The 18,632-nt window shown below is 37.9% G+C and overlaps 1 protein-coding gene across 5 annotated transcripts in view; it reads left to right on the plus strand.

Annotated features, from left to right (window-relative positions):
- CDK6 (cyclin dependent kinase 6) overlaps positions 1–18,307 on the plus strand; it is a 233,131-nt gene extending 214,824 nt beyond the window's left edge. For 2 of the 5 annotated variants that reach the window (XM_032253043.1, XM_032253046.1), the window contains exons 6-8: positions 94–144; positions 5,034–5,169; positions 7,891–18,307. In XM_032253043.1, the coding sequence (XP_032108934.1) occupies positions 94–144; positions 5,034–5,169; positions 7,891–8,037 (334 nt within the window). In that variant the 3' untranslated portion in view covers positions 8,038–18,307. Of the gene's footprint in view, positions 1–93; positions 145–256; positions 286–5,033; positions 5,170–7,890 lie in introns of those variants that run through there. The other 3 variants (XM_032253045.1, XM_032253044.1, XM_032253047.1) reach the window with 2 other exon arrangements.
- The last annotated feature ends 325 nt before the right edge of the window (positions 18,308–18,632 follow it).

The raw sequence follows: 18,632 nt of genomic DNA on the forward strand, positions 1-18,632 counted from the left end.
ATTTTGCTTCCTGTTAAACAATCATAATGGCAAATATGATTAAAATGTAATCTGAGAACATTTCTTGTTTAAAATGTGTCTTTATTCTTTTAGGCCTCTTTTTCGTGGAAGTTCAGATGTCGATCAACTAGGAAAAATCTTGGAGTAAGTAATAACTATAATTTTACATCAGTGTTCGTAGCATTAAAACATTTACAGTGGCTTTCCCTGACGTTCATATCATATGTTTATCTCTTGTGTTTCTTACTTCAAGCAGCTGCTGCAGACAGCGTTACTATTTGTGTGGTGAGTGGAGACATGGTAGAAACGCTGTTTTATGCAGAGCCCTAACTGCTCTGCTCTGCTAGCTTGTATGTTGCTTGTGTGGTGGATCTTTTTGCTGCTTCTCTTTCTTCGCGTGGCTGAGCTCCAGCTCTTTAGTTCAAACACGTTGTCTGCTTGTGATCATTTCAAATGCAGCCACCATCAGAGATGGGACCCCTGGTGGCCAAGTACCCATCCCATCCTTGTCCAGTGAGCTTCCTGTCCCCACTGAGTATCCTCGGTCACCCAGGTTGGTTCTGCATTGTTTTGTTTTCCTGGGCCAGGGATGGTTTGCTACACATCTCATTTTTCTTTGGAGCACCAAAATAGGAAATGAAAACCCTAAGTCTTTGGCAAAATAACTCAGCAACTTTGAGAAAGTCATTTAAAACACCCTGTGAAGGGCTTACACAGTGCCTGGCACATAGGTAAGCGCTTTAAAAATGATCTCTGTTATTGTTATTATTAGAGTTCATCATTAATTATTTAACCTTTTTGTTCCTTAACTTCATCTGAGAAATGAAACTCTGACTTGAATTCTCCATAAGATCCTTTCTTGTGCTCAGATACTTTGGTTTCAGTTACATAGCTCCTTGATGATCTATGTAGTTTCATTCATGTCTGCATGTTCATGCATGTAAGGGCATGTATGTATTCATGTTTCTAGAATGTAACTGGGGCACTTCTCACAAAGCATGCAGTATGGCATCCTTTTTTGGGCTTTTGGGTTTGTGAGGCCCATCAGAATTGGAGTGGAGTTTTGAGCACCTTCAATTGGTAAAAAGAAAAAGAAAAAAAAGAAGGAGTGGAGTAGGAAGAAGGTGGGAGTTCTAGACCAAAAATAGTCCTAATCATTGGTCTGTGACATTTTATAGAAATCTTGGTGATTTTTGTGAAATTTGAAGTCTGTAAGATTCTTTAAAAAAAAAAAGAAAAAAAAAGCACCCCCAAAGAACAGAATTGCATTTCAGCACCATCTGCTCAAGCATGACTGCTTAAAACAGTTAATAAAACTGGAACCTGATTTTGTTCCTTTGGTGACTAGAAGCAGCTAGACTTCTGTTAGTGCCAGTGGTACTGCTGAGTCAGAACCTAATAGCTTTAAGGCCTGAATAACATTTGCTAGTTTTTTATGCTTGGGGGCTTCCTGGGTCCAGGGCAGCTGATGCTACTGCTCCTACTACTGACTACTCTGTACTGTGGATACATTCAACACAAAGCCTCCATGTTACCCTGCTTCTGAATGGCAAGTTCTTTAATCACTCAGTGATAAACTCCCATCTGTTTTCCCCCATGACTGTTGAATATATTTTGTGTGCATGTGATCTTAAAGAAGAAACCAGGGAAATCAGACATACTGGTGACCTTCTGTTAAAAAGAAAGAGAATCTTGACTGAAGTCAGCTTGCCAGGCCTTGAAGGCCATCACCTTCTTTCCCTTATTTATACTACCTGACAGTTGTGTCTACCTCCAGCACTGATGTCTGCTATCTTGTTAACATTGTTAGTGCCCCCTTAGTACATGAGGCCAATGAAATGGATGAGAAGGAACATTTGATTGGCATGTTTGACTTGCTTCCAAGGAAAAGCCAGTTCTACTTTAGGCAATGGCCTGACATCATAGGTTGCCAACAGAAAAGAAGCTGTAGAGGTCTATGGTTTGTGCCTTTAGATTTTACTTTGTGGTTTCTGGCATTGTTTCATCAAAATTATGTTCTATTTCCTTTGAATGCATTACTTTGCCAGAGTAGAGGGACAATGCTGCACCCTAGTGTCACTACTGGCGTATTTGAAAAAATATTTCTGTCTCCACCATCACTGCCATTTATAGATTTTTGTGCCCTGTCGGGCTTGCCAGTATAAATGTCAACTTTTAAGGCTTATATTCAGCTATTCAAATAGTGGAATTAAATGCAAGCATTTTTTAATGGACCTATCAGAATTTCACAACAAAAACATGGGCCATAAAAGTTCATAGTAGACATAAAACCAAATTGTTTTAAGGAAAGCCATATTCACTTTTTTTTTTCTTTTTTTTTTTTGAGACAAGGTCTTGCTCTGTTGTCCAGGCTGGAATGCAGTGGCGCGATCTTGGTTCACTGAAGCCTTGGCCTCCCAAGCTCGGGTAATCCTCCTATCTCAGCCTCCCAAGTAGCTGGGACTATGGGCACAGGACACCATGGCTGGCTAATTTTTGTAGTTTTTGTAGAGACGAGCCTTCACCATGTTGCCCAGGCTGGTCTTGAACTCCTGGGCTCAAGTGGTCCTCCTGCCTCAGCCTCCTAAACTGCTAGGATTATAGGCATGAGCCACCGCCTGGCCCATGTTCACATACTCTTAAAGGAAAACATTTTTATGTTTAGGAGGATTTAAGCCTTCAAGTAATAGCAAGTATTAAAAGTGAAACAATAGTTTTAGCCTGTGACATCTTAGAGCATTTTTAAGAACAGTGTCATAGTTAACTGGAAATAAAATATTGGAATAGAACTGAGCTCACTCTGGACTCTGTGACTGAACTCGCTATCTGTGACTTTGTCAGTTCATTTTATTCCTCATTCTCAGTTTCCCTGTCTATAAAATGAGACTAATACACCAGACCTATATGTCTTAGGAGATTGTTACAGGAATCAGAGGAGGGGATAGACTTAAAGTTTTATATATATATAAATTGTTATGTGTTTGTTTAAAATTTTATATAAATTTGTCTAGAGTCGTGTGTATATATACATACATACATGCAGAGACGTACTATTTGCTGAAGGCTTTTGGCTTTCAGTTGATCATATGCTTGCAAGATTTAATTCAATGTAGATATATTCAAAGCCACAAATAAAAAGATTTTAAATATTTCTAGGAGTTGTTATTAATATAATCAATTTCTAGGTGACTGGTGAATATACACAAAAATATTGATATACGGAGAGCTAAAAACTAAAAAGGAATGAAAGAAGATGTTTAAATATGTCTAACAAACATCCTTCCTTCCCTCCTCTACCCTGTCCCATTGTATCCAGACACTTAACACGTGCATTTGTTTTCATAATTAATAGTGGTATTTTTGTTTTTTTCTTTTGACTTCTATTGTAGACCTTACTATTGGACAAATCTATATATTGCTCATTGTCGTTTCTGCTTATTGGTTCTAGTAAATATGTCCATGAGTCTGTCTTTGCCTCAATAATGTAGCTCTCTCAGTATGCCTGATAGAGGCAGAATTACAGTGTCTTCCCCAGTCACCCAGGCAGAGAAGCAGTGGTGACAGGGGTATCTGCTCTTCCCAGCTGAAGTCTGTAGCCTGGGTTCTGTGTAGCTGAGGGAAGAGACCTGTACTACGTCTTCCTGCAATCCAGAAGCACATTCATAAAAACACCTCTTCCTGGACCTTAGTCCCAGGAAATATAGGCCAAGCAGAAGACCCTAATGTTGGCCAGTGCAATTTCTAACTGTAGTTAAAATTATTTGGTCCAGTATTTGAATAGCTATATGTCCTATCCATTAAACTATGGAGTTTTTTTTTTAGTTCAGAGTTATGCAGTCTTTGTGAGAAATAATTCCCTGCATCCTCTGATTTTCTCTGTCAAACCTACTTATGACCTATATGTAAACTACAAATAATATCCATATAATGTATAAGTTATGTAAGCCCATTGACCTATTAATATTTTTAAAGAATCTTAAGTCATACATAAATATAAGCAGTTCATATTTTAAGTGTGGTAGTGATGTATTTTCTATGCATCTTGGATTAAAAACATTTTCTAATTATAATAATTGACAATGTATTGATTGATATTGACTGTGTGATGTGTATCAGGTAAATAGCTATGCTATGTACTTTATAAATGTATGTATTACTATAAATTTCAGTAAAATATAGCTGATCCTCATTACAACTGTAAATTATTATCATTGTATACATAGAGACACTAAGGGTCATAGATGTTTAGTAATTTGTCCTTACCTGCCAGTAAATGGCAGGTCCAAGATTTGAACCCAAGTCTGCCTATTTCCAAAGCCTGAGCTTTTTATCGTTTGCTATTCTTTCCATATTTCTGATCCCAGAATAGTTTTCCGGGGAAATATAAGTAATAGCCTTTTAATTTATTGTTTGTTCACTTTGGAATACCACAAACTTTCATAAAATAGTGTTTGTTTAATGCAGGACTAACACACCTTTTAGCTTCATTTTTCCTTCTGATTCTAATGTATATACTTAATAATTGAGGAATTATTCTTTAACCAAAAATGCAACCAAATTGATACATTAATAAACCATGTTGGACAAGCATCATAAAATCATGTCAATACCGGGGTGTTCCATCAAAACACAAAAAGCATTATTGGGCATAAAGGAAAATGTATATGGGTATGGATGTCTCCTTTGAATACAGTAAGTCCTGCTTTGTCACTAAGTCACAGCTTACTGCCTGGTAATATATTTTCTGTTTCTACATCATCCCTTACATTTAGTATCTGCTACCAGAGCAATCTCTTATCTCCTCCCAGTGAGTTTTATAATTCTTCCATGAGATTACCTTTTACCTCATACCTCATGACCATATTGCAGTAGGACAGAGCTAAACAGAGACCCTGCCAGTCATAAAGTGAAGGTCTCCTGGGACTCTGTCCCCCCATGGCTGCCCCTTAGGTTTTGCCTTTCTCTGGAAATTGATGAGAAAACAGCTTCTGCGTAGTAGCCAATGCTCATGTCCATGTGTGGTTCTTTTGTAGCGTAATTGGACTCCCAGGAGAAGAAGACTGGCCTAGAGATGTTGCCCTTCCCAGGCAGGCTTTTCATGCAAAATCTGCCCAACCAATTGAGAAGTTTGTGACAGATATCGATGAACTAGGCAAAGACCTACTTCTGGTAAGTTTTTGTAATGCCAAGCTGGTCTGCACTGTGCCAATGAGACACCTGCCCTACTCAGACTGGGTGGTGGGCACAAATATCAGTTCAGTAGCTGCTATAGGCATCACATGCCACAGTCACATGGGACAGGAGGCAACTCCCTCCAGAGGTTTCATTTTTACACTTACAGCAGCTGGTGGCTTTTGGATTCTGATCCACATTTTTTTAAATCTGCCATCTTTGAATGTTTATTTCAGTGCAGCTTTAGAAGCCTCACAATTCACTTGAACATATGTTTCTTTAGAAGTAAATATTATGTTTCCTTGCTTACAGTTTCATGCTGCCTTAAGCAATTTGTTTGTCATTTTAATGTGCCTTTTCTTAAACATCCACAACTTTGGGGAGATGTTTTTCCAAAAGAACTATATAACAATACTTCTTCTATTACTGATTCATTTAACTCACTGAAAATAAGGACTTCTGTGCTCTGTTTGAGACTCAGACTCATAATACTTAACCATATACATAATTTCCTGTACTTGGAGGCTAGAACAATAGGTAGAAGAGTGTACCTATTGGGCTGATCTTGATGTCTGAAACCCAATGAGTAATGAGTGTATCTTTTACCTCCTGAATTAACAGCCTTTGACATCTGCTTCTGCCTGTGGGTAAAGTACAGGTTTTCTCCATGTGTCTCATTCTGGGGCCCATTCCAGAGAGGCAGCAGCTCCCTGGGGCATGTTTTTCTCATGATAGAAGGTGGATGCTCCAGAAGGGCCAGCAGAAGTATACAATGCCCCCAAAGGCCCATACTTGGGAGAAGCATCCGCCACTCTGCCCATGTTCCATTGGCCAAAGCAAGTTCCATGCCTAAGGCCAACTTTAGTGGAGGAAAGGATGCTTCCCCTATGGTGAGAGGGGAGAGAAAAAAGAGAATATTTACTAAAAGTTATCTGATCTACGCTAGTATCCAACTCTTGACTAAGTTGTGATTCCAGAAGTTCATTTTATAAGTAAACTATTTGGCAATTAAATTTTCTTCCAAAAACAATATTATTAACACAAGGTTTTTGAATTAAGTCTCAAGCCAGCAACCTTGTTTCTGAAGTAGAACAATAATAGAACTTAAACACCTTTATTTAACTGTATTTTTATAGGACAAAATGTATTAGGACTTCCAACTTGAGATTCTCCCGGATCCCCACACTTGGCTAAGGCATTTGCCTTCTCTTCACCCTCTTCCCAGCTTTAAGCCATCAATGTAGCTGTGAGGAAAGGGCTTCTTCTCACATAATCCTCTAGAGACACGTCTCTGTATCATAAACATATTCCCACAGCTCTATTCTCTTCTTTCCTATGTCCTGGAGATTGAATTAACTGTTTCCTTTTCTAACGCCACTAATTTTCTTCTTGGACTCTCAGAAAAGAGAACTCAGGCTCAAGAATTTTGCCCCTGCTTTCCCATCCTTTGGGAATTCAGCCTTTGCAAAGCTTTTCTGGAGATGTTTATTGCTGTTAGAGACAGTTGGAACCATTCTACAAACAAGCTGTTTCTTCTACATGCCCCTTTTAGCTCTTGGTGTTCAGAAGATCCTGTAGGGAGGCTAACCACCATGGACTGATGGGGAGCTCAGGATAAATCAGATTTCAGAGGACCCAAAAATTTGCCTGAAATTACATGTGGAACTTTCTGTTTGTATTTGTTTTACTAGGTCAGTAGCTTTCAGTAGAATATAAAAGAGGTCCCTAATCCAGTCGGACCCTGACTAGCACTGTGAGCAGCAGTCCTATTAATATCATGGTTATGGAGACCTCTTAAGTGGAAGAGGTCTTCCGTTAACCATGATAACATGAAGTCTGTAAATTACATAGATGACTGGAATGCATAGACATTTCGTGTACTCAGTTCACTTTAGGATGGAGAAGGCCTGTTACATGTGAGTTCCTGGGGCAATGAAGAGGTCGTACTCATCATTAATTAGTGTTTGCCACCTGCTAGGCACCCAGCAGGAGGTGTTGATGGAAGGAGAGGAAGAAGATTTGAGGAACAAGATTACCTGAGGTAGGGGTGGAAATGAGACTGAGATTAGGGACACATTCGGACTAATTTAGGTATGGACAGTTTGGGAATAGAGATTGTTGCCACTGCAAAGGTTTTCCTTTCTCTCCTTTCACCTTCTACCTTAGTAGCCCAGCCAAACTGCCCAAACCACTTGACCAGGACCAGGAGCCTATTATGTGCAGCCACCAGCTCGTTCACCTTTGGTAACCCTACACTTGAGCTGTCTGTGTGGAATAGCGTTTAGTGACTCAAACCGAATCTAATGGTCTCCTGGGAGAGCTACTGCTAGCCATGTGGCACCTTGATATGAATTAGAAGGAAGACATCCCTGTCTCTGCGTGATGTAGCCTTGGGACAGGGTAAGAAGTTATGTTGAAGTCTCCGAATGTAGCACTAAGTTTGCTAGCACTGTAAGTATTACTAAATAAAGTTATATGCATACTTTAATGGCTTAGAGAGAAATTCTGGGCAAGAAACAGTCCATAGGCACCTAAAGGGTCTTCTTCTGAGGGGCATTTTATACATTAGGGATATATATGAGTACGGTCTCTATATTAGTTAGTGTCCCTTTAAATAAATATTCATTCCCAGTCTAGATGCACTTAACACATGGTAGTGAATAAAGGGGATAACTCTAAGTACAGTATATCAACCAATTATTTTTTTCTTTATTACAGAAATGTTTGACATTTAACCCAGCCAAAAGAATATCTGCCTACAGCGCCCTGTCTCACCCATACTTCCAGGACCTGGAGAGGTGCAGAGAAAACCTGGATTCCCACCTGCCTCCCAGCCAGAACACCTCGGAGATGAATACAGCCTGAGGTTTCAGCAGCTGCCTTAAGCTGATCCTGCAGAAAACACCCTTGGTGGCTTCTGGGTCCCCCTAAGCAAGCCCTACAGAGCTGTGGAGGATTGCTGTCTGGAGGCCTTCCAGCTGCTGTCTTCTGGACAGGCTCTGCTTCTCCAAGGAAACCGCCTAGTTTACTGTTTTGAAATCAATGCAAGAGTGATTGCAGCTTTATGTTCGTTTGTTTGTTTGTTTGTCTGTTTGTTTCAAGAACCTGGAAAAATTCCAGAAGAAGAGAAGCTGCTGACCAATTGTGCTGCCATTTCATTTTTCTAACCTTGAATGCTGCCAGTGTGGAGTGGGTAATCCAGGCACAGCTGAGTTATGATGTAATCTCTCTGCAGCTGCCGGGCCTGATTTGGTACTTTTGAGTGTTTGTGTATGTGTGTGTGTGTGTGTGTGTGAGAGAGAGAGAGAGAGAGAGAGAATGATTCTGTGATCTCTTAAAGTGTTACTTTCTGTAAACAACAAGAATAATTGAATTTTAAAGACTCAAGGTGACCGGTAAATAACAGTCATTTGTTCACTGAAGGTGATTCACCAAAATGGTATTCTCAAATTAGAAAGTAAAGCCCATGTCCTCAGCATTTCTTTTCTGGCCAAAAGCAGTAAATTTGCTAGCAGTAAAAGATGAAGTTTTATATACACAGCAAAAAGGATAAAAAATTCTAGTATATCTTAAGAGATGTGCATGCATTCTATTTAGTCTTCAAAATGCTGAATTTACTTATTGTAAGTCTGTTTTAACCTTCTATATGATAATCGTGCTTCATTATTTCTTTTGAAAAATACCCTATAAGCTTTTTATTACTTGCTATAGATTTAGGGAGTGTACCTCAGATAGGTTAAAAAAAAAAAGTAGGCTTTATTTCCTAGTTTGAAATTCCTTTATTCCCTTTACCTTTTTTTTTTTTCCCTCGGTGGTTGTTGTTGCTGTTGTTGTTATTTGGTTTTTGTTTTTAGGAATTTGTCAGAAATTCTTTCCTGTTTTGGTTTGGAGAGTAGTTCTCACTCTAACTAAAGACAGGAGTGGCCTTTACATTTTCCTCATCTATTACACTGTACTTTCTGCCACACATTGCCTTGATGGCAGAGTATCCATCATATCTATCTCCCAGCTTCTGAAATATATTGCTACCATTGTATAACTAATAACAGATTGCTTAAGCTGTTCCCATGCACCACCTGTTAGCTTGCTTTCAATGAACGTTTCATAAGTTCGCAGTCTCAGATTATGGTTTATGGCCTCAATTCTGCAAACCTAACGGGGTCCCATATGTTCTCCCTCTAATGCAGTCCTTCTACCTGGTGTTCACTTTTGTTACCTAAATAATGAGTAGCATCTTGTTTTGTTTTATCACCAGCACATAAATTGCTGTAAACTGTTACTTTGTGTTTTACATTTTTATAGAAGATATTGTCGGTGTCTTTATCTGAGGGTATGTCTTTAGCCATGTTTTAGGGGTATATTACTCTATCAAATGATCTTTCTCCATCCCCCAGGCTGTGCTTGTTTCTAGTGCCTTGTGCTTACTCCTGCTCTTTACAGAGCCAGCCTGGCCTGGGCATTGTAAACAGCTTTTCCTTTTTCTCCTACTGTTTTCTCTACAGTCCTTTATATTTCACACCGTCTCTGCCTTATAAGTGGTTTAGTGCTCAGTTGGCTCTAGTAACCAGAAGACATAGAAAGTATCTTTTGGGAAATTTAGCCACCTGTGCTTTCTGACTGAAGCTCAGAGTGCATGTAACAGTTAGATCATGTTTAGAGTTAGGATTTTCAAAGAATGGTTGTTGCGGCACTCAGAAAATAATTCAGATGATATTTATGCATTATCAAGTTGTACTGAATTCTTTGCAGCTTAATATGTTATATGACTATCTTGAACAAAAGAAAAAACTAGATGTTTCTCCTGAAGAGCTTTGGGGGTTAGGAACTATTCTTTTTTAATTGCTATATTGTTTAACATTGTTCTAATTCAGTAGCTTAAGAACAGGAAATTGTTTTCTAAAGGAAGATAATAAAGAAGATGGGCCATAGACATGTTTTCTACTTCCGTTGTGACAACATTGATTACGTGTTGTCAGTACTATAAATGCTTGAGATATAATGAATCCACAGCATTCAAGGTCACAGCATTCAAGGTCAGGTCTACTCGAAGTCTCACATGGAAAAGTGAATTCTGCCTTTCCTTTGATTGAGGGTCAGAATACAAAGACATTTTTACTGGGGCCTAGAAATTGAATTTTAAAACTCACTGCACTGATTCATCCTGAGCTTTTTGGTTAGTATTCATGGCTAGAGTGAACATAGCTTTAGTTTTTGCTGTTGTAAAAGTGTTTTCATAAGTTCACTCAAGAAAAATGCAGCTGTTCTGAACTGGAATTTTTCAGCATTCTTTAGAATTTTAAATGAGTAGAGAGCTCAACTTTTATTTCTAGCATCTGCTTTTGTCTCATTTCTAGGCAGTGCTTGTAAAGAAAAATTAAAGCACCAACATTCTGGCATTCAATTGTTGGTAAATTATCTTCTGATGACACAGAAGGAAAGGGCATCTCTCAGCCTGTCCGAACTTTGTAAGAATCTGTCCCCAGCTCTTGCATCATTGTAGTTATTGCATTTGAGTGAATACTCTCTTGATTTATGTATTTTATGTCCAGATTCGCCATTTCTGAAATCCAGATCCAACACAAATTGCCATTAGGGCATTTTGAAGCGGATAGTAGAGTAAGAGCTTAGTGACTACAGCTTATTCTTCTGGAACGTATGGTTTCAAACATCTTTGCCAAAAGCTAGGCAGTGGTTAACTGAAAAGGGCATACTGCCCCAAGGTTACACTGAAGCAGCTCATAACAAGTAAAAATATTGTGACAGATTTGAAATCATGTTTGAATTTCACAGTAGGACCAGTACAATGATGTGCCTGCTAGTTTCTGTTTGATGTTTGGTTCTGGTGGCCGAGACATTTTGGGAACTGTTGCATAGGGTGGAATCAAAACAACCTACATATAAAAAGGAAAACAGAGAAACCTGTCCATTTAGCTTTCATAAGAAATCCCACGGCAAAGGGTAATGAAAAGGACCTAATCTTAAAAACAATTTCCAAACATAAGAACCCAATGGGTTAGAGCCTCCCACTTTGTCCCTTCTTTGAAGTGGATGGGAACTCAAGGTGCAAAGAACCTGTTTTGGAAGAAAGCTTGGGGCCATTTCAGCCCCCTGTATTCTCATGATTTTCTCTTAGGAAGCACACTGTGAATGTTAATTTAGCCCCAGGTGACTTACTAAAAATAGTTCAAAATTATTCACCTAAGAATAGAATCTCAACGTTGTGTTAAATAAAAATGAAAGCTTTAGAATGCACAAGATGTTTCTATCTCAAAGAAAACATGTTTCTTTTCTATAAAGAAATTTATAGTTTGACTCCAGAATGTGGTACTATCCATCTTGATGAGAAAACTCTTAAATAGTACCAAACATTTTGAATTTCAAATTATGCATTTAAAGTGAGTGTTTAAGAAACTGTAGCTGCTTCCTTTAAAAGTGGTGCCTATTAAAGTCAGTAATGGCAATTATTGTTCCATTGTGGAAATCAAATTACGTAAGCTTCCTAATATCATAAACATATTAAAATTCTGTCTTAAAAATTGCTTTTCTTTTAAGTGACAATTTCACTACTCTTATGATAAGCACGAGAGTGTCTCACATTTTCCAAAAGCAGGCTTTAATTGCATAATTGGGTCTAGGAAAAAATAATGTTAAAAGTTAACATGCCACCATAATTACTTAATTATGTTAGTATAGAAACTGCAGAATATTTACCTTGGAAAGAAAATATTGAAATATTATTATAAACTCTTAGATATTTATATAATTCAAAAGAATGCATGTTTCACATTGTGACAGAAAAAAGGTGTTATACGATTTCTAAGGCTTTAAAAATTATAAAACAGTGGGCAATAGATAAAGGAAATTCTGGAGAAAATGAAAGTATTTAAAGGGTAGTTTCAAAGCTATATATATTTTGAAGGTTATATTCTTTATGAACAAATTCTTAGGAAAAATTCTTTATGAAAAAAAGTATAAGAATTTATACTAAGGTCATCTGGCAACTGTGGGATTAATATGGTCAAAAACAAATTTTACGAAGAAACTGTTCCAAGCAAACGAAATCATCTGTACTTTTTTTCTCATTTCAAGGGAAGAGGCAGCCACATGAAGCAATACTTCCTGCACATGCCTAAGAATGTTCATTGAAAAAATAAAAATAAATTTTTAAAAGGCATGTGTTTCCTATGCCACCAATACTTTTGAAAAATTGTGAACATTACTACCCAAAACCATTTATCATGTCCATTAAGTACATTTGGGTATATAATTAGGAAGATATTTATGTGTTCCTTCTCCACAGTGGAAAAACTTATTGAGGCTACCAAAGCCTGCCAAGAAATGTAAGTCCTCAGAATAATTATAAATGCTGTTTTCCTCAAAAGCATGAGAAACTAGCATTTTCATTTCTTACTGGCTTCCTTTCTATATCAATGCAATTCACAACCCAATTTTAATACATAACTATATCTCAAGCATTTCTATCTTGTACTTTTTCAGAAAATAAACCAAAAATAGTCCTTTGGCCTCTCTATCTTCTGACCTTTGTAAGCAACAGAAATGTAGAAACAGAAGGGATCCAATTTGTTAATGTTTTTTCTTGACTAGTCTTTCTGGGGATTTTCGTTTATTTTCTTAATGAAGTACCAATCAGCTCTTCAAAATGTTTTCTATTTCTTAGCATTCCTAGGAAGTTATAACATTTAGATAAATGAGTAGAAGTGGATTTCCTTCAACATATTGTTACCTTGTCTAGCCTTAGGAAGGAAACAACAACCACCTGAAAATAAATACAGGCTCTTTTCGAGCATCTATTGAAATACTATTACAGTAATTTGAAGTTAATATGGTAGGAAAGGAAGGTGGCTTTCTTGCAAAAGTCTTTCTAAAAATTTACACTGTCCTAAGAGATGAGCTTTCTTGTTTTATTCCAGTATATTCCACAAGATGACACTCTTAGAGAAAAACAAATTCGATGAAGACTAAAGAGCTACTTCTAAAAGAGATTTCATTTTAACTTTATTTTTCTGCACATATTTAACTGTTTCCTAGCATTTGTTTTTTGGGATGATTAATAGTCTCTATAATTTTCTATGACTTCATTATTTTACTTGTTATCTAGGTTCTGTACAATTGTCTGCAAATCAATTGTGCTTAAGGATGCATAATACACTCATTTTGACCATTTAAGTAAAGAAAGCATAGTCATGTCATTTAGTCAAGAAACATTTTTTGAGGTACCTAATTACCTTACTTTTCTAAAGTAAAATAGGTTTCTTACTAAAAAGGCAGCCCTCATCTGTGAACAGGATAGTTTCATTAGAAGTATAAAACTCTTTTGATGGCCCCAGTTATAACATTCATACCCTCCCTGCTGCTTTTATATTCCCTAGCATGGTGGCCTTTCAACACTGATTAAATTTTAAAATCCTAATTTAAAGATCAGATGAGCAAAATAAATAACACATCAGTAATTCGGTAGACAAAACTTTTGTCTGAAGAATTGCTATATTGAAACAGAGCCCTAAAATACCAAAAGACCTTGTGATTCTTTTACATTTGTGTAATCACAAATGTAAATTCATAAGAAGCTCTAATTTAAAAAAAAAAGTCTATGAACATAACAACTTAGGAGTGTGTCTACTTATGTATTTTCTTCACTTTTGAAGTTTTTTTGGCAACTTTATACAGAGATTTGTTTAAATTCACAAGTCTACTTAAGGACTCCTTATCCCCCAAATGATTAAGTTAATTTTAGAAGTCACCTTCCTCACAACAGTGTCACTTGAAATTTAGTAGGGAAGGACATTGCAGTGTTTTTCAGTTTCCTTAGCATAGCACCACAGAAAGCAGATTATTCCTTCTGAGTGGCAGACACTCGACGGTGCCTGCCCAACTTTCCTCCAGAGTGGCAAGCAAACGAGTCTCAGTAATTCATACTGAACCAAAGTGCCACATATACTAGAGGCAGCCAGAAGATCACAGAGAAATCCCCCCGCCTCATTTGCCCCTCTGTTCCCAAGAACTAGAGTCCAGTTAAAGCCCCTATATGAAAGGCCGAATTTCACCCCCGGGTTTGTTATCAGTGGCCAGTCTTAACTCTATTTGCTCGTGTTCAAAACTTGACTCCCACTTGAAAGCCTTCCGGGTGCGCTGCCTCGTGGCCCCGCCCCTCTGGCAGGAGAGTGGCAGTGGGCGTGGCCGGCTGGGGCCCCGCCTCCCACTCACCTACTGGGGTCTGAAATGATGTGCGGCTCTGCGGGCTGCTGTCCGAGGTCAGAGTGCCCTGCTGCTGTCTCAGAGGCACCTGTTCTGCAAATATTAGGAAGAAAAATATCCCTAGAAGCAAACGGGTGTCTTCTGTGCATGTACAACACAATTTTCCGAAAGTTCGGGTAAAAAGAGATGCTGTAGCAGCTGCTCTGTGTGAAGCTGTCTACCCCGCATCTCTCAGGCGCTAAGCTCAGTTTTGTTTTCTGTTTTTTGTTTTTTTTTTTTTTTTTTTTTAAGAAAAGATGTATACTTGCAGGAAAGATTTTTTTTTTATTTTTTTATTTTCCATCATTCTACATATGTGATAGGATAGTGAAAGATATGCCTGGAAAAGTTTTTTTTTTTTTTTTTTTTTTTTTTTTTGAAAAGGTGTTTATTTTCTGCTTTGTCTTCAGTTGGCAAAAGCTCCTAATTCTTTAGCTATCAGTTTCTTTTCTTTGTCAGGTAATTAAAGGTATGTAAACATATTATCTCGTGTAGCAGGGGTTTTCATGTTGAGAGGAATCTTCTGTGTGGCTTTGGTCACACAAAGCTTTCTCAATTTTAGGAGTTTGGATTGTCAAATGTAGGTTTTTCTCAAAGGGGACATATAACTGTACAGATTGACTGCCAAGAACTATGACTATAGCACTAATCAGCAAACGTCGAGCCACACAACTATTTAATTTCTAACTCTCTGTGGTTCCTAGCCAAATTCCGTTGATGTGCTTAAGTTAAAGTTCTGAAGATGCCCGTTGTACCCTTACTTGAAAGTTTCTAATCTTAAGTTTTATGAAATGCAATAATATGTGTCAGCTAGCAATATTTCTGTGATCACCAGCAACTCTCAGTTTGACCTTAAAGTCTGAATAATGAAACAGATTCCAGCGGTAGTACATTTCTTGTACCTCCCAGTGCCTGGTATATCTTTTCATTCTCATCTTGTATTTGCAACAATATATACATGTATCTCATAGTTCCTTTTTATTCATTTATTTTCCTATTACCTATAGTAAATATATTAGTTAGTACATGGAATTTATAGCATCAGCTACCCCCAGGAACAGCACCTCACAGGCAGAGAATATTTTTCAAGTTGTTCTACATTTGCATAAATTATTTCTATTATTATTCATGTATATTATTTATTTCTGAATCACACTAGTCCTGTGAAAGTACAACTGAAGGCAGAAAGTGTTAGAACTTGCATTTAACGTTCATTGTCATGGTCTTGATGGAGCTAAGAAAGTAAAAATTAGACTAAGCCCCCAAATAAGCTGCATGCATTTTTAACATTATCAGTAGGTTTGAATCTATAGATGTAGTATTTTGGGTATCTAGGTGTTTTATCATTAAGTAAAGGAATTTAAATAAAGTACTTTGTAGTTGTTTTTATTAAGTTTGCATATAGTAGAGTGTGAAAATACAGCAAAAATAAAAACTAAAGGTAGAAAAGCATTTTAGATATGTCTTAATTTAGGAACTGTGCCAGGTGGCTCTCGGAGTACATGCCAGGCAGAGAGTGGTGCCTAGGTGGTGCCTCCTCTTGTCTGGCCTCATGAAGAAGCTTCCTTCACATGATTTGTGCCCTCGTAGGTGTCATGTGCAGTAGTGGGAACAGGCAGTACTGTTGAGAGGAGAGCAGTGTGAGAGTTTTTCTGTAGAAGCAGAACTGTCAGCTTGTGCCTTGAGGCTTACAGAACGTGTCAGATGGAGAAGTCCAAGTTTCCATGCTTCAGGCAACTTGGCTGTGTACAGAAGCAATCCTTGGTAATAAAAAGCAAGGATTGCCTGTATAATAACCAACAAAGTTATTATAACAACCAGCAATTCCCAATGCCTCAAAAGCTTGTTGCATTTTTTGGGTATTTGAGGTTTTGATCTGAAGGTTAAAGGGCAAGTGTTTGGTATAGAAAAGCAGTATGTGTTAAGAAAAGAACAATATTGGTTCCCATAGAGTGCAAATTAGAACTAGAGAGTTTTATAGGATTATCATTGTGAGATGTGTTAAAGTAGGTTTTCACTGTAAAATGTATTAGTGTTTCTGCATTGCCATAGGGCCTGGTTAAAGCTTTCTACTAGGTTTCAGGAACCTTACTGTATCACATACAGTAAGCTTTTTTCCTTCTGACTTATGATAGAAAGTGTTTTGAAAGTAAAAAAAGAAAAAAAAATTCTTAATTTGGAAATTTTGACTTGTTAATTTCTGTGTTTGAAATCACAGTTCTAGAAATGTAGAAATTAGGTGTATCAGATACTAATCTAGGCCGTGTAAACCAGCCCAAGATGACCAACATCCCCACACTTCTGCATCCCTGTCCCCTGCATCTCTTCCTCTCTACCACTAAAGTGCTCCCTGCCACCATCCTGGCCTGTCCACATGGTGCTCTCCATCCTCCTCCACACCAAGGACCACAGCTGTGCCTGTCTAGGCCTGGCCACCACTCCCAACTTGACCTTGGCTAGCCAGGTTCATCAAGAGATGGTTCCTCATGCTGGGCACAGACTTTGCTCATGGCACCCATTAGAAATGCCTCTAGCATCTTTGTATGCATCTTGATTTTTAAGCCAAGTCATTGTACAGAGCATTCAGTTTTGGCTGTGGTACCAAGAGAAAAACTAAACAGAAATATAAACCACATTCCAGGCTGCTGTTTTCTCTCCATCTACAGGCCATACTTTTACTGTATTTCTTCATACTTGAAACTCATTCTGCTATTTTCATATCAGGGTACAGACTTATAAGGGTGCATGTTCCTTAAAGGTGCATAATTATTCTCATTCCGTTTGCTTATATTGCTACAGAATGCTCTGTTTTGGTGCTTTGAGTTCTGCAGACCCAAGAAGCAGTATGGAAATTCACTGCCTGGAACACAGTCTTATAAGAATGTTGGCAGGCGACTTGGTATCAGATGTTACTTCTCTTTTATCTGTACACAAGATTGAGAGTTACCACACTGGCCTGTCAGGTCCACCCTGTGGGTACAGCACAGCTCTCTGAAAGCAAGGACCTTCCTACCTATTCTAATGTTTTTGCCCACTAAGAAAAATGGCCTCAGGTATAGACGTAGCAAGAGGGGAAGGGCTGTCTCACTCTAGCAACCATCCCTCCATTCCACACAGAAAGCCCTCTTGAAGCAAAAGAATAAGAAAGAAAGAAAGCTTATCTCTAAGGCGACTGTCTTTAGAGTGCTCTGAGCTAAGTGTTCTTGCACCCTTCCCAAGAGGCAGATGAAAATACAGGCCAGTTTATCTAGACCCTTCTCATCTGAGGGGGAGAATAGAAAAGAAGGTAAATATGTAATGTAAAATATGTCAGTCAAGGACCACCAAAACTTTTGTTACATACCCTATCATTAAAAATGTGTTTTTAAAAGTAGCTCAAGTAAGGGATGCTTTATGACCCTGGGTTTCTGAAGTCAGATAGCCATTCTTGCCTGCCCCATACTCTGATTTATTGGGAGAGGGAGAACTACAGTAGTGTTTCTGTTGCAGTGGCAAAGGTAACATGTCAGAAAATTCAGAGGGCTGCATACCAATAATCCTTTGGAAACTGGATGTCTTACTGGGTGCTAGAATGCAAATTTAGGTATTTATTGTGAGATGGTGAAATTCATTGTTTTTTTCAAAAATTGGTGTTGAAATATTATCCAACGTGTTCACTTATGTGAAAGTTAAATTGAATGAAGCAAAAAGAGAAAATAGTTTGTATTTTGTCATGCCTTTTGTAATTCTTACAATGAAAATATTGGTAGCAAATAAAAATAATAAATAATTTTAAACTGCTTTCTGGAGATGAATTACTCTCCTGGCTGTTTCCTTTTTCACTTGAATGTAAAGTGAATATAACTGTAGTGAGTAACAGTTCACTAAATTGCAAGTTTTAACAGAATTTTTTTTTTTTTTTATGTTTTTGTTTTTTCTTTTTTGCTTCTTATTTGTAACCTGGCCATGTGGTAGAACGTGTTTTAAACTTTTACGTTAAGAGACTCCTTTTCAGGCTTCCAGTGTTTAAAAAGTAAATAGCAGCTAAGTGACCTTAGAACTCATTCAGCAATTGGTTGGGCACGGTGGCTTATGCCCTTTTTTTTTTTTTTTAAGACAGAGTCTCACTCTGTCGCCCAGGCTGGAGTGCAGTGGCATGATCTTGGCTCACTGCAACCTCTGCCTCTCGGGTTAAAGAGATTCTCCTGCCTCACTCTCCTGAGTAG

This window comes from Sapajus apella, unplaced genomic scaffold (assembly GCF_009761245.1).
Source record: "Sapajus apella isolate SASKATOON/1434 unplaced genomic scaffold, GSC_monkey_1.0 scaffold81, whole genome shotgun sequence".
Classification (NCBI taxonomy): domain Eukaryota; kingdom Metazoa; phylum Chordata; class Mammalia; order Primates; family Cebidae; genus Sapajus; species Sapajus apella.